We start from the raw sequence: 15,718 nt of genomic DNA on the forward strand, positions 1-15,718 counted from the left end.
GGAGGTGGAGCTACTGTGCAGGGGGGTGGGATTAGTGAGTAATCATGATGCCTCTCATATATATAGATATAAGCAAAGAGCACTTTTGCACTGATGCACTTGGTGCCATTTAGAGCGAATACTAATAGTTAATAATGCACTTTAATAATATAAAATGCACTTTTTATAATGTACATTATGATTGGCTGTAATTGAGGATAGTTAAGACACTAATAAATATGCACTATGTGGATACACCCACTGCTTGAGAAAGGCTCATTCAGAGCTGAAACGTTGCCCAGACATGTGGGTCGATTAAAATCCTGCACATTTTTACCAAGATGATGGAGTGCTGCCTTCTTTTTTGAATTCATGTGAAGTGTGGAAAATCGTTGGACAGATTGCCTGGGGGCCTTGCACCCGAAGATAAGTAGAGCATCGTGCTGTTCCATTTTTTGTTACTGTATACAGATGAATATATGGCACCCTGCAAAGTCCGGCTTCACAAATGTCTGTGAACTTTGATGGTGTGAAAGCCAGCTTTTCAGATATTTTTGCACACACATACACATGTAATTAGTGTAAGGCCTATTGTAAAGTCTGGTGGGTAGTAGCGACGCTGCAGCGATATAGACAACGATGCCGATCGATGCAGCGTCGCTGTTTAGGTCGCTAGGAGACGTCAAACACCGGCAACAGTAGAACGATGCAGGAGCGATCCAGTGACGTACTTATCGTTCTCGCTGGTTGTTCGCTCCATGAAGAATCATTGCAGGCATCGTTGCTTTTGCTGTCAAACATGACGAATCACGCCGACCTGACGACCAAATAAAGTTCCGGACTTTCAGCAACGACCAGCGATGTCACAGCAGGATCCTGATCGCTGCTGCATGTCAAACACAACGAGATCGCTATCCAGGACGCTGCAACGTCATGGATCGCTGTCGTTCTCATTGGTAAGTTGCTTAATGTGACGGTACCTTTAAGCTACAAGAGTATCTATACCTTAAGAGAGTGAGACAAAAAGCACAATACCACTTGACTTGGTACACACTGATGTATGTGGACCCATGAAAGTGACCATATCAGAAGGTAATAGATATATGGTGACCCTCATAGATGACTCCTCAAGATACACAGTCACGTTCTTGTTAAAGAACAAAAGTGAAGTTTTTGAAAAATTAGAAGACTATGTGACAAAGTCAAATACGTTTCAGAGGAAGCCTATCATCATCAGAAGTGATAATGGAGGTGAAGTTACAGGACCACAATTAGAAAACTACTTTAGACAGAATGGAATAGAGCATTAAAAGACTGTTCTATACACAACTGAACAGAACGGGGTAGCAGAAAGGAAAAACAGAACTCTGACTGAAATGATAAGATGTATGCTAACAAACTCCAAACTACCAGAGAAATACTGGGGTGAAGCAGCAATGACAGCTACTTATCTGAATAACTGATGAGAAAGAAGTGGAAATCGATGAAAATAAAAAGCTGAAAGTCAAGAGATACAGCTCCATACAAACACAGAACCAAGACGCTCAATAAGAGGAAAAAAAGGAAAGACCTCCTCAACGTCTTACATACAAGGCAAGTACAAATACAATTTATGAACCTGCATCTTGGGAGGACATATCTCAACTTTCAGAAATAGAGCCAAGAAATGGATAAAGGCTGCAGAATCAGAAATAAAATCCATGTGGAGCGCCCACCAGGGCCTAGGAGATACTCGGAACTGGGCCAGTTCTTAAAGGAATGTGTCACGGCGGCAGTGACTTAAGGTACCTTCACACATAATGATATTGTTAACGATATTGTTGCTTTTTGTGACGTAGCAACGATATCGTTAATAAAATCGTTATGTGTGACAGCGACCAACGATCAGGCCCCTGCTGGGAGATCGTTGGTCGCTGAAGAAAGTCCAGAACTTTATTTCGTCGCTGGATCTCCCATGGACATCGCTGAATCGGCGTGTGTGACACCGATCCAGCGATGTCTTCACTGGTAACCAGGGTAAACATCGGGTAACTAAGCGCAGGGCCGCGCTTAGTAACCCGATGTTTACCCTGGTTACCATCCTAAAAGTAAAAAAAAACAAACAGTACATACTTACCTACCGCTGTCTGTCCCCGGCGCTGTGCTCTGCACTCCTCCTGTACTGGCTGTGAGCGTCGGTCAGCCGAAAAGCAGATCGGTGACGTCACCACTCTGCTTTCCGGCCGCTGTGCTCACACAGACAGTACAGGAGGAGTGCAGAGCACAGCGCTGGAGGACAGACAGCGGTAGGTAAGTATGTACTGTTTGTTTTTTTTACTTTTAGGATGGTAACCAGGGTAAACATCGGGTTACTAAGCGCGGCCCTGCGCTTAGTTACCCGATGTTTACCCTGGTTACCGGCATCGTTGGTCGCTGGAGAGCGGTCTGTGTGACAGCTCTCCAGCGACCAAACAGCGACGCTGCAGCGATCCGGATCGTTGTCGGTATCGCTGCAGCGTCGCTTAATGTGAAGGGGCCTTTAGTCCGTGGCCCTGAGCGTCCAATAAAAGGAGATTGGTATATGGATGTAAAGTCTATGGTAGTAGTATTCATGACGCCACCTGTGGTATTCGGTCAGGGATGACCAACGCTGCTTAAAGGGGTCCACTGGGAATGATAGTACAGCAGCAGAGATGGTATGGCTTCCTACAGGTGAAGCTGAATCCCCAGGCCTCCTGATGTAGTGGGCAAAGATGGTGTAGTGCCAGAAAGAATTAGAAGACACAAGGTTGCAGTCTCTTTACCTTTTACGGGTATGAAGGAGCCACAGTCCGGGGTATGGATCACAGGTGATGGTGCGGTCCGGCCAGCCTGGAAGCAATTCAGGGATCCCCCCTAACCATGTGGGGTTGGAAACCTTCCTTTTTGCGCTGTGTAGTAGTCCCCTGCTGCCTAAGGCTTCACACAAGATCCTCACTTCCTCTCTGTCCCTTTTGGTAGAACATTACCCACATGGCAGGCAACTCGAGCCTTTGTACAGGTGTCTCTAGTTATGACTCTGGTCTCTATGTGCTGCTGTGCCTTCGGGTGTTAATGGTTGACAGGCAACTTGCAGTCTCCTGTCCGACGATTTCTGCTGTGGGGCATACAGTTACCCCCACAACCTCAGTCTTCCAGACACCGGTTTCTTGCGCTTCAGCATGGAGGAAGTTCAGTTGCAGCTCCCCTCCAGCTCTTTCCCCTCCTCTGCTTCTCCTTCCCTATCAGTCTCCTACAGACTGCTCTGTCTCTCCTTTCTCTTCCAGGAGCTGCAGAACCACCTGACTGCATGGCCCCAGCTTTCCACTCCTCACTCTCCTCTCACAATCTGACTATCTCCTCCAGCCAGAATATATATAGGGGAGTCACCCTCAAACCAGGTCTAGAGCTCCCCTTTCTTGTCTGGAGTCAGAACAGTGTTGCATGTACTTATTACCTGTCAAAGGGATCCTTCCTCGCTTCCAGGCATCACCCTCTCCGTGAGGAAGGCAATACCACTCTAACAACTGGTTACCTGGGGTGTTACACATGCATGATTCAAAGACATGGACACTGACAGAACTACCAAAAGAAAAAAAGCTATAGGATGTAAATTGGTTTTTAAAGTAAAATACCAAGCAGACGGCACAGCTGATTGATACCAAGCAAGACTTGTAGCTAAAGGCTATTCTCAGAACTATGGAGAAGACTATAATGAGACATTTGCACCAGTTGTCAAACACACCACAATCAGAACTTTGTTTGCGGTTGCAGCAACAAAGGAAATGCAGTTGAAACATCTGGATGTAAAGGCAGCATTTCTGAATGGAGACTTAACAGAAGACATTTACATGGAACAACCCCCAGGATGCAAGAATAAAAGGAAACCAAACATGGTTGGTAATATACAGAAAAGTATATATGGTTAAAAAGAAGCTGCTAAAGCATGGAATGATAAAATCACAGAAGTACTCATAAATTAACATTTTCAAAGAAGCAACGCGGATCTGTCACAATCCATTTTTGGATTTGTGGTAGATCTGGTTTCTTTAACTTAAAACTTTTTTCCTTTCAGGCCATCGGGAGTTAATGTTAATTTCTCCTCGCTGGCCTGCTGGTGTAATTGCATTGCTGCTGGGTCAGCTGACATGGGCGTTGGCCACTCCCACCATCCTTTAAAAGGTCACCTGATGCATCAGCTGACTGTCGGTGTTAGATAAATCTGCAGTGACCAAGCTGGAGTAAAGGAGCTCTTTGGGTGCAGTGGTGCTTCAGCTGAATAATTTTGTCTGGTGTGCAGTGTTTTGCAGCAAAAAGCTAAGTGTTGTATTATTGTTACCTCATCCATTTGGTGTCTGTCCCTTCCCTGTTTTTCTTACCTGCAGTAGGTGTGGCTGGTGCCCGTCACCCGCTAGTGCACTAGCTAGGGCAGTTATAGGTGACATTTAGGGATGAGGTATCCTGACGTCGGCAGGGGGAAGGACCTGCATAGGGTTTTAGGTGAGATCAGGGATAGGCTCAGGTCTGAGCTCAGGAGGTGACCATCCATGATTCCCTAATGTCCCTTCCTGTCCCCTATTCCATCGGCATTGTGTTGTGCCATTTGGTGACCGACCAACCATTGGGTCGTCCAGAAGCACATGAAGTCGTGTCACACTGGGTCAGTCACTCTGTGACAGGATCCTTGTCTATATACAAAGAGATTGAAAGCCAGATGAATCTATGTGCTGATATATGTGGATGATATTTTAGTTTGTTTTGAAAAAGAAAAGGATGAAGCAGAGATAGTGAAAACTTTAGATCAACACTTCGAGATCACAGATCTGGGAAATGTGAAACAGTACCAAGGAATACAGATAGAAAGAGAAGAAGACGGGAGTTTCCTTCTTAATCAAAATCACATGATTCAATACATAATCGAAACATTTGGATTGAAAGATGCAAAACCAGTAAAGTCTCCGATGGAAACCAACTATCTAAAGGAAATAAATAGTGAACAGAATCTGTTACCGAATAATGAACAATACAGAAAGGCAACAGGAAAATTATTATATCTTGCGACTGTTACAAGGCCAGACATTGCAGCAGCAGTGGGAATTTTGAGCAGGAAGGTGCCAAAGCCAAACAAAATGGACTGGAATGCAGTGAAGAGAGTAATCCATTATTTGAAAAGGACTAGCAGTGTTAAACTGAAACTAGATGCAAGTGAGAAATGCATTTTAACCGGATACTTTGATGCAGACTGGGCTGGAGATCCAATTGACAGGAACTTTACCAGTGGCTATCTTTTCTTGCTCTTAGGCGGACCAACTAGTTGGACTAGTAAGAAACAATCTATAGTAACACTGTCGTCGACAGAAGCAGAATATGTTGCCGCAGCACATGCCAGTCAAGAAGTTCTATGGTTTAAACAAGTGTTAACAGACTTAGGACAACAACGATTCAGACCAACAAAGATGTATGAGGACAATCAAGGATGTCTAGTTCTTGCTCAGATGGAAAGAGTTAATCCAAGAACTAAACATATTGATGTGAAGTTTCACTTCTTGAGAGATCACCAGCAACAAGGAATCCTAAATTTAAAGTACTACCCAACTGGAGATATGACAGAGGATATTTTCACAATGGCATTGAATGCTTTAAGACATCAGAGACTGATGAAGAAATTAGGCTTAACTGAATAAGTCCTTACAGTTGAGAAAGGGTGTTGGCAGATATGTAACAGATTCAGACTTATTTGTGTGCAGGAGGAGTTTATACATTTCTGACAGTAGATGGCAATGTTGTTACTGTTATATGCTTAGTTGAATGTAATGCATATACTTGTTGTACTTTGGTTTCACTTTCTTTCTTGTAAAAGGTCATTCAGACTTCCTGTTATGCTGTATTAGGAAGCTGATGTATGTACCTCATGTTCTGCATAGATAAAAGTTGAATTACCCCATATAATCTACTCTCACAAGTTTCTTCTGTGACCAAACTATGCAACAGACTTAACACATCAAGACCGGTGTGAACAATGTCTTGATGAGGAGATTGGCTGAAGCCAGAATACTGGTGTAAAAGCTTTGATGAATTGGGTCCTTAGTGTCAACCACATGAGGCAAAGTGACACCTAATTTCACGCAGCAAATATTACATGCATCCCCAATGAATGAGGAGACTGTGCACTTCCTCTTTAAGTTAGTTAAGGAATCAGAGCCTGGCCCCCCAAAACATACAGATTAGCGTAAATGCACATTACCTTACATGCCTCTTTATAGTTTGCAAATCAATAAGTAATGTCTGACCCCTTTATAGAAAGCTTGCCAAAATGTCGGTCTCATTTCTGAGGTATGATATTAAAGCATTCACTAAAATCAATTTCGAACTTTTTTTCTTTTCTTAACTGCCCTCTTGCTGCCTTGTTACACTAAAATCTAAATACAGTAAAGTTCCACTGCCAGGTACATAGGTTGTGGCTTTTAACCAAAAGCTTATAATTCTTCTAAAAATAACCTTAAAGTGACCCTTCACTCTGGAAGTAAAAACTATTACATTTCTACACTGCCACCTCTGCTATTATCAGCCTTCCTTTTCCCCTGCGTACAAGATAGCCACCCCAGTGGCATGGGAAGTTGAGTGGTAAGCCTAAAGTAAAATTACTCTAACACTGTCTGAAAAAGTGGATTACAAAAAAACAATTGTCAGCGTTTGGCTTCAGATATAACATATTTTCAGCCTTCCAAAATTCTCTCACATTTTCTTGCCAAATTTAACATAGTCCTGTCATACTGCATTACTTAATAAGTCCAGGACGGAAACATTTCTACCTAGTAGCAGTACTTGAAATTCAGTGAACTAACAGACTCTCTCTTTTGCCTCTCTTGTAGATTGCTGGAGTGAAAGTGAACATGATGATCATGACGTAGGAGCACCTCCCTTAGTATGTATGGCACTGAAAAATGTTATGATTTATTCTGCTAAACTAATTGACCTGTCATCCTGTTATTGCAGAATTTTCATGTCCTACAAGAACTTTCTTGAAGTTTTGAAGCAGGTCATCAAATATTTGTAATTAAGTATGCAAAAATGTAAGGGTTGTCTGAGTGTAGGTATTTGATACATAAATATGAAATATCTACAGGATAGTGAATCAATGGTAGATTAGTGGGGATCGGATTCGAGTTGCCCACACCAAACGGCTGTTTTATGCTCCAACAATGGCTGAATGTAAACACTCCGAATGGAGCTGCAGAGATCAGCTCTTTTCAAAGTGTAGCAGCCTCTGCTGGCCACTGCAGTACAGCTTCTTCAAAAAAGCTCCCACAGCTTCAGCAATAGCCATTAAAGGCAAACATTGACCACTACAGTTTAAACCGAGCTGTGGAGCAATGCTTCTTTCAAAGTGTTTTTTTCGGCAGTGCAAAAAACATCTGATCAGTGGGGGTGGCAGGTATTGGAACCTGACCGATGTGCTATTGATAAAATAATCCTGTAGGTAATTACATACCTACAGTATGCCCGAACATACGTTTTAAGTTCTTGTGAAAAGAGTTTTGCAGTTCATTGTGATCAATTTTTTCCAATGTTTCTCTAAATTTCTTTCACATTTAACTCTTAAGGCTATGTGCACACGTTGCGGATTTTGCTGCGGATCCGCACGGATTTGATGCTGAGAATCTGCAGCGTTGTACAGTACTATGTAAATGTATGGAAAACAAAATCCACAATGCACATGCTGCGGAAAATACCGCGTGGAAACGCAGTGGTGTTTTTTCCGCAGCATGTCAATTCTTTGCGCAGACTCCGCAGTGGTTTACACCTGCTCCTCAATAGGAATCCGCAGGTGTAAAACCGCAGGTGGAATCCGCACAAAACAGTGGTAAATCCGCAGCAAATCCGCAGGTAACTGCAGTGTGGTTTACCTGTGGATTTTGCAAAAACAGTGGGGAAAAATCCACACACCAATCCGCAACATGCGCACATAGCCTTAGAGGACTGCAGGAAAGGCGAGAAGTGAGTATAGTTTTTTTCTTACTAAAAGTTTTTATTTAGAAAAAAATTGTTGCAAATCAAAAGTAGTCCCCAGAAAACTTCCCCACACATAAGTACATTAGTATTCTTATGCATATTAATTATTACTGTTTATATAAATCAGTTTGTATAAAACAGAGTATGATCTTTATACTAAAGACAACATAATAAGTATTTCGATTAACAATATAATACCGATTTTCCAAAGCACCCCATATATAGTATTATGTCCACTGCAGACCCCCATAAATAGTATCATGTTCAAAACAGCCCACATGTATACTATGATGGCCCCACAGCACTCAATACAAAAGTATGGCCCACAAACACCCCAAGCAGGATAATATTCCTCACAGCCCCCTATCCAGTATGGTCATCACAGCTCCCAATATAATTACCTCCACAGACCCATACACAGTATAGTTACCACAGTTCCTCACATACTTTGCTATCCTCCTTCACAGTCCCTCATTTCATGGCCCAAACACACCTCCTCTTATTTCATGGTACCTGTATAACCCCTCATCTCATGCCCCCAGCACAGCCCCTCATTTTATGCCCCTTCACAGTCCCTCAGTATATTTCCTTCATGTGCACAGCCCCACATTTTATCCCCCTTCTTTCCAGCCACTCATTTCCCCCTCTGCACAGCCCCTCAGCTTATTCCCTCATCTGCAAAGCCCATTAGTTTATTCCCACATCTGCACAGCCCTTCTGTTTACTCACCCCCACCTGTACAGCCACTCATGTTATTCCCCCTCCTCTGCATGTTTTACCCTCATCAGCACAGACCTCAGTTTATTAACCCCATCTCCACCTCCCCTGCCCTCATTTTTCCCCCATCAGTGCAGCCCCTCCCCTCATTTTATCCCCCCATCTGCACAGACCCTCATTATATGCCCAGTAAGATAAGAATTAAATTAAAAAAAGCTCATACTCACATAATCCAGGCTCCTTGTCCTCCGTCTCCTCTTCTGTGAAGTGCAGCAGTGAACACTGGATGGTGCAATGACATCACTCCATAGTGCCACCCCATGTCCCCTGCTTGCACCTTCTCCAACAAGGCACAGGCCAGAAGTGGCTTTTGTCTTGCTGGAGTTACTGGCGGAGCAGGGAAGATGACAACTCCTCTGCTCCTGTCCCGGGTGGCATCCACAGCAATTGTATTAGCTTCTGACAGACGCCAATACAATTGAGTATGGGGAGGGAGCAACAGCCGGGTCACAGGACAATGAAAGGGATAAACAGTGTCAGTGACATCACTTACCTTGCTGCCTGGGCCCTGGCCTTCACTGTGCTGAGTGTCTGCGACCACAGGATGACATCGGGTGACCGCAGACATTCAGCTTTTTTTTTTTTTTAAGTGCACCACCCTCAGATAGACAGGAGGTAGCACTCTAGGGAGGTGCCTACCCTACCGAGCCCTTGTCTCAGCCCTGTTTAACATTAATCTCTACTCATTACTCAATTATTTCATGTTTGAGTGCAGTCTGTGGAAAAAACTGACATCAAATTGTCGACACTCAGACCAATGTTAATCAATTGGGCTGTTCAGATGACAGTTTTTTTATGTGGACTGAATGTTCGTGTGAAAAAAAAATCACAGTATGCACCATTCTATTTAGTATTTCAGATATGATTCACCTATTCAAGTCTATTGAAGTTTAGGGGTGCAAAAAAAATCTGATTTTGACAGATACATTGCAGTACTTTACACAGGAATCTGTATGTTATTCATTGTATAAGAATGAATACCATATGGATGTCAAAACAGAAGTAAAGTTTGCATATGGATAACAAGACATATGAAAAGTGTTGTAATTTTGAAATGCAGTTTCAGAATGATACACTTCTAAACCCCATAAATATTAATTTCATAAAATAAAGAGGAGTTTCATCCATATAAAGTAGTACATTTTGAGGAGAACTCAGTAGAGATGCTTAATCTGAACAACACTAACTTTAATTCAGTTATTCCTTGAAAATATGTGATTAACTTAAAGAAATCTAATTTTTTATCCTCTTAGTATAGTGCAGTTGTGGTGCCCCTGGGGTCCAGTTGCCACAGGGACACTGCACCTCACCCAGAGGTGTTGTGTCCCACTCTCAGGTAAGGAGGGAGTACTACCCAGGATTCTAACACTCACATCCAGCACACACACACCAGTTTAGTCAGGGCACCTGGGCGTTCCCTTAGGGAGGAAGGCCTCATCCCAGACTGGATAAGAATGGGTGTTTGGAGTGGATGGGGTAGGTACAGTGGGGACGAGCTAATTAGGAGGGAAAGTGAGAGACGGAGGGAGGAAGTGGAGCTGAGCAGACGTGCAGGTCTGCAGTCCTGACGGACAGAACAGAAGAAGTGGAAATTGAGGCAGAAAGAAGCTCCCAGAAGAACAGAAGGGGTCCTAGGGGCACGAGAAGTGCAGAAGCCACCCGTGGGGCCCGCATCCAGATGTGGAAGGACCAAGTTGCAGCAAGGGGACCGGCCTTAACTTAGTGAGAAACTTCAAGTCTAGCTAAGAAACTAGAGGCTATGACTTCTACAAGAGTCACAGCCACATCTGTTGTGAATTCGGCTTTTGGGCTCCCTCCGGTGGTTGTAGAGGGTAATGCAGTTGTGACTGGACTGCAGGATTGGACAGGTGTATCTACTAATTGCAAGGCTGACTGGGGTATATAGCCTTGCTGGACTCTTTAGTCCCTGCCAGTTGTCCATTGTTTTTGAAGGATTCACTTCCCTGCTGGTCTCACCAGTTTGCTGTGCTTTTCTACAAAGATAAGTCCTGGCTTTGTTTTTGCTGTCCACCTACTGTGGGCCTTAAAGTTTTGTGCATATTCATGTTTTTGTCTTGTTCAGCTTTGTCTGTGAAGGATTTTTTGCAGCTAAGCTGTGTCTCTGGAGATGCAGATTTACCCCCATGTCTTTAGTCAGATGTGGTGATTCGTATTTTCTGTGGTGGATATTTTCTAGTGTTTTTATACTGACCGCATAGTACTCTGCTCTATTCTTTCTGTTTAGCTAGTATGGCCTCCTATGCTAAAATCTGATTACATTTCTGCGTATGTTATTTCCCTCTCCTCTCACCGTCAATATTTGTGGGGGGCTATCTATCCTTTGAGGATTTTCTCTGAGGCAAGATAGGTTTCCTGTTTCTGTCTTTAGGGGAAGTTAGATCTTAGGCTGTGCCGAGGGCTCTAGGGAGTGTCAGGTACCCCCAATGGCTACTTTTAGTTGCGCTGTTAGGTTCAGGGTTTGCGGTCAGTACAGGGACCACCTTCTCCAGAGTCCGTCTCATGCTGCTCCTAGGCTACCAGATCATAACAGTACAATTGGCCAACAATGAGTTAATTGCATCTCAGAAGAAGGGAGAGAAGCTTTTGAGCCATTTTTTTTCCTTAGCCTGTTCCTCCCTCTTTACCTCTGGGTGGCTTCGGAACCTAGTAATAACATGAGTGTTCAGGAGTTAGTTTCTCGTGTGGATCAGCTTGCTGCTAGGGTACAGGGTATTTCAGAATATATTGTTCAGACTCCTGCCTTAGAACCTAAGATTCCTACTCCTGATATGTTCTTTGGTGACAGATCCAAATTTTTGAGTTTCAAAAATAACTGTAAACTGTTTTTTGCATTAAGACCCCGGTCTTCTGGTGATCCTATTCAGCAGGTTAAAATCATCATATCTCTGCTGCGTGGTGACCCATAGGATTGGGCATTTTCCCTGGAAACTGGCAATCCTGCTTTGCTTAATGTTGATTCGTTCTTTCAGGCATTGGGGTTGTTGTATGATGAGCCTAATTCTGTGGATCAGGCTGAGAAAATCTTGTTGGCCCTGTGTCAGGGTCAAGAAGCGTCAGAATCATATTGCCAGAAATTTAGAAAATGGTCTGTACTGACTAAATGGAATGAGGATGCCTTGGCGGCAATTTTCAGAAAGGGTCTTTCTGAAACCGTTAAAGATGTTATGGTGGGGTTCCCCACGCCTACTGGTCTGAGTGATTCTATGTCTCTGGCCATTCAGATTGATCGGCGCTTGCGCGAGCGCAGAGCTGTGCATACTGTGGCGTTGTCCTCCGAGCGGAGCCCTGAGCCTATGCAGTGTGATAGGACTTTGTCTAGAGCTGAACGTCAAACATTCAGGCGTCAGAATAGGTTGTGTTTTTACTGCGGCTCATGTTATTTCTGATTGCCCTAAGCGTATAAAGAGAATTGCTAGTTCTGTTACCATCAGTACTATACAACCTAAATTTCTGTTATCTGTGACCTTGATCTGCTCATTGTCATCATTTTCTGTCATGGCATTTGTGGATTCAGGCGCCGCTCTGAACTTAATGGACTTAGAATTTGCCAGACGTTGTGGTTTTCCCTTGCAGCCTTTGCAGAACCCTATTCCTTTGAGGGGCATTGATGCTACACCGTTGGCTAAAAATAAGCCCCAGTTTTGGACACAGGTGATCATGCGCATGGCGCCAGCCCATCAGGAAGATTGTCGTTTTCTGGTGTTGCATAATTTGCATGATGATATTGTGCTGGGTTTTCCATGGTTGCAGCTACATAATCCGTTGTTAGATTGGAAATCCATGTCTGTGACTAGTTGGGGTTGTCAGGGGGTTCATGATCAGGTTCCTTTAATGTCAATTTCCTCTTCCCCCTCTTCTGAAATTCCTGAGTTTTTGTCAGACTTCCAGGATGTATTCGATGAACCCAAATCTAGTTCCCTTCCACCGCATAGGGACTGTGATTGTGCTATTGACTTGATTCCAGGTTGTAAATTCCCTAAGGGCCGACTTTTCAACCTGTCTGTGCCTGAACATGCCGCCATGCAGAGCTATATTAAGGAGTCTTTGGAGAAAGGGCATATTCTGCCATCTTCTTCACCGTTGGGAGCGGGGTTCTTTTTTGTTGCCAAGAAGGATGGCTCCTTGAGACCCAGTATTGATTATCGCCTCTTGAATAAGATCACGGTCAAATTTCAATATCCTTTGCCTTTGCTTACTGATTTGTTTGCTAGGATTAAGGGGGCTAGCTGGTTTACTAAGATTGACCTTCGAGGGGCATATAATCTTATTCGTATTAAGCAGGGTGACGAATGGAAAACTGCATTTAATACTTCCGAAGGCCATTTTGAATACCTTGTGATGCCATTTGGACTCTCTAATGCCCCATCTGTGTTCCAGTCCTTCATGCATGATATCTTTCATAGTTATCTTGATAAATTCATGGTTGTATATTTGGATGATATTTTGATTTTTTCCAATGATTGGGAGTCTCATATGAAACAGGTCAGGATGGTATTTCAGATCCTCCGTAATAATGCTTTATTTGTGAAGGGGTCAAAGTGTCTCTTTGGAGTGCAGAAGGTTTATTTTTTGGGTTTCATTTTTTCCCCCTCATCTATAGAAATGGATCCGGTTAAGGTTCAGGCCATTCATGATTGGATTCAGCCCACATCTGTGAAGAGCCTTCAGAAATTCTTGGGCTTTGCTAATTTTTATCGTCGTTTCATTGCCAACTTCTCCAGTGTGGTTAAACCTCTGACCGATTTGACCAAGAAAGGCGCTGATGTGACGAATTGGTCCTCCGCGGCTGTCTCTGCCTTTCAGGAGCTTAAACGCCGATTTACTTCTGCCCCTGTGTTGCGTCAGCCAGATATTTCTCTTCCATTTCAGGTTGAGGTTGACGCGTTTGAGATTGGGGCAGGGGCCATTTTGTCTCAGAGGAATTCTGATGGTTCCTTGATGAAACCATGTGCCTTCTTTTCTCTGAAGTTTTCGCCTGCGGAATGCAATTATGATGTCGGCAATCGGGAGTTGTTGGCTATGAAGTGGGCATTTGAGGAGTGGCGACATTGGCTTGAGGGGGCCAAGCACCGTATTGTGGTCCTGACCGATCATAAGAATCTGATTTACCTCGAGTCTGCCAAACGGCTGAATCCTAGACAGGCTCGATGGTCCCTGTTTTTCTCCCGTTTTGATTTTGTGGTCTCGTACATTCCTGGTACTAAGAATGTTAAGGCGGATGCCCTCTCTAGGAGTTTTTTTCCTGATTCCCCTGGGTTTCTTGAGCCGGTCGGCATTTTGAAGGAAGGGGTGATTCTTTCTGCCATCTCCCCTGATTTGCGACGGGTTCTTCAGGAATTTCAGGCTGATAAACCTGACCGCTGTCCTGTGGGGAAACTATTTGTTCCTGATGGATGGACTAGTAAAGTGATTTCTGAGGTTCATTGTTCTGTGTTGGCTGGCCATCCTGGGATTTTTGGTACCAGAGATTTGGTTGGTAGGTCCTTTTGGTGGCCTTCTTTGTCGCGGGATGTGCATTCTTTTGTGCAGTCCTGTGGGATTTGTGCGCGGGCTAAGCCTTGCTGTTCCCGTGCTAGTGGATTGCTTTTGCCATTACCAGTCCCCGAGAGGCCCTGGACACATATTTCTATGGATTTTATTTCCGATCTTCCGGTTTCCCAAAGAATGTCGGTTATCTGGGTTGTCTGTGACTGATTTTCTAAGATGGTTCATTTGGTGCCTTTGCCTAAATTGCCTTCTTCTGATTTGGTTCCGTTGTTTTTTCAGCATGTGGTACGTTTGCATGGTATTCCGGAGAATATTGTGTCCGACAGAGGTTCCCAGTTTGTCTCTAGGTTTTGGCGGGCCTTTTGTGCCAAGCTGGGCATTGATTTGTCTTTTTCTTCTGCATTTCATCCTCAGACAAATGGCCAGACTGAGCGAACTAATCAGACCTTGGAGACCTATTTGAGATGCTTTGTGTCTGCTGATCAGGATGATTGGGTGGCTTTTTTGCCATTGGCCGAGTTTGCCCTTAATAATCGGGCTAGTTCGCCTACTTTGGTTTCGCCTTTTTTTTGTAATTTTGGTTTTCATCCTCGTTTTTCTTCTGTGCAGGTTGAGCCTTCTGACCTTCCTGGTGTGGATTCTGTGGTCGACAGGTTGCAGCAGATTTGGGCTCATGTGGTGGACAATTTGGTGTTGTCTCAGGAGGAGGCTCAATGTTTTGCTAACCGTCGTCGGTGTGTTGGTTCCCGGCTTCGGGTTGGGGATCTGGTTTGGTTATCTTCCCGTCATGTTCCTATGAAGGTTTCTTCCCCTAAGTTTAAGCCTCGATTTATTGGTCCTTATAGGATTTCTGAGATTATTAATCCGGTGTCCTTTCGCCTGGCGCTTCCGGCCTCTTTTGCTATTCATAATGTCTTCCATAGATCTTTGTTGCGGAAATATGTGGAGCCCGTTGTTCCCTCTGTTGATCCTCCGGCCCCTGTGTTGGTCGATGGGGAGTTGGAATATGTGGTTGAGAAGATTTTGGATTCTCGTTTTTCGAGGCGGAAGCTTCAGTACCTAGTCAAATGGAAGGGTTATGGCCAGGAGGATAATTCTTGGGTTTCTGCCTCTGATGTCCATGGCGCTGATTTGGTTCGTACCTTTCATTGGGCTCATCCTGATCAGCCTGGGGGCTCTGGTGAGGGTTCGGTGACCCCTCCTCAAGGGGGGGGGGTACTGTTGTGAATTCGGCTTTTGGGCTCCCTCCGGTGGTTGTAGAGGGTAATGCAGTTGTGACTGGACTGCAGGATTGGACAGGTGTATCTACTAATTGCAAGGCTGACTGGGGTATGTAGCCTTGCTGGACTCTTTAGTCCCTGCCAGTTGTCCATTGTTTTTGAAGGATTCACTTCCCTGCTGGTCTCACCAGTTTGCTGTGCTTTTCTACAAAGATAAGTCCTGG

At 44.1% G+C, this 15,718-nt stretch overlaps 1 protein-coding gene across 2 annotated transcripts in view; it reads left to right on the plus strand.

The window, feature by feature from the left end:
* The window catches only part of IPCEF1 (interaction protein for cytohesin exchange factors 1), a 491,098-nt gene that overhangs the window by 272,034 nt on the left and 203,346 nt on the right, over nt 1-15,718 (plus strand). For both annotated transcript variants that reach the window (XM_069769417.1, XM_069769418.1), the window contains one exon: nt 6,849-6,901. In XM_069769417.1, coding sequence (XP_069625518.1) covers nt 6,849-6,901 — 53 coding nt within the window. The remainder of the gene's footprint in view (nt 1-6,848; nt 6,902-15,718) is intronic.

This window comes from Ranitomeya imitator, chromosome 5 (genome assembly GCF_032444005.1).
Source record: "Ranitomeya imitator isolate aRanImi1 chromosome 5, aRanImi1.pri, whole genome shotgun sequence".
In the NCBI taxonomy this organism is placed as follows: domain Eukaryota; kingdom Metazoa; phylum Chordata; class Amphibia; order Anura; family Dendrobatidae; genus Ranitomeya; species Ranitomeya imitator.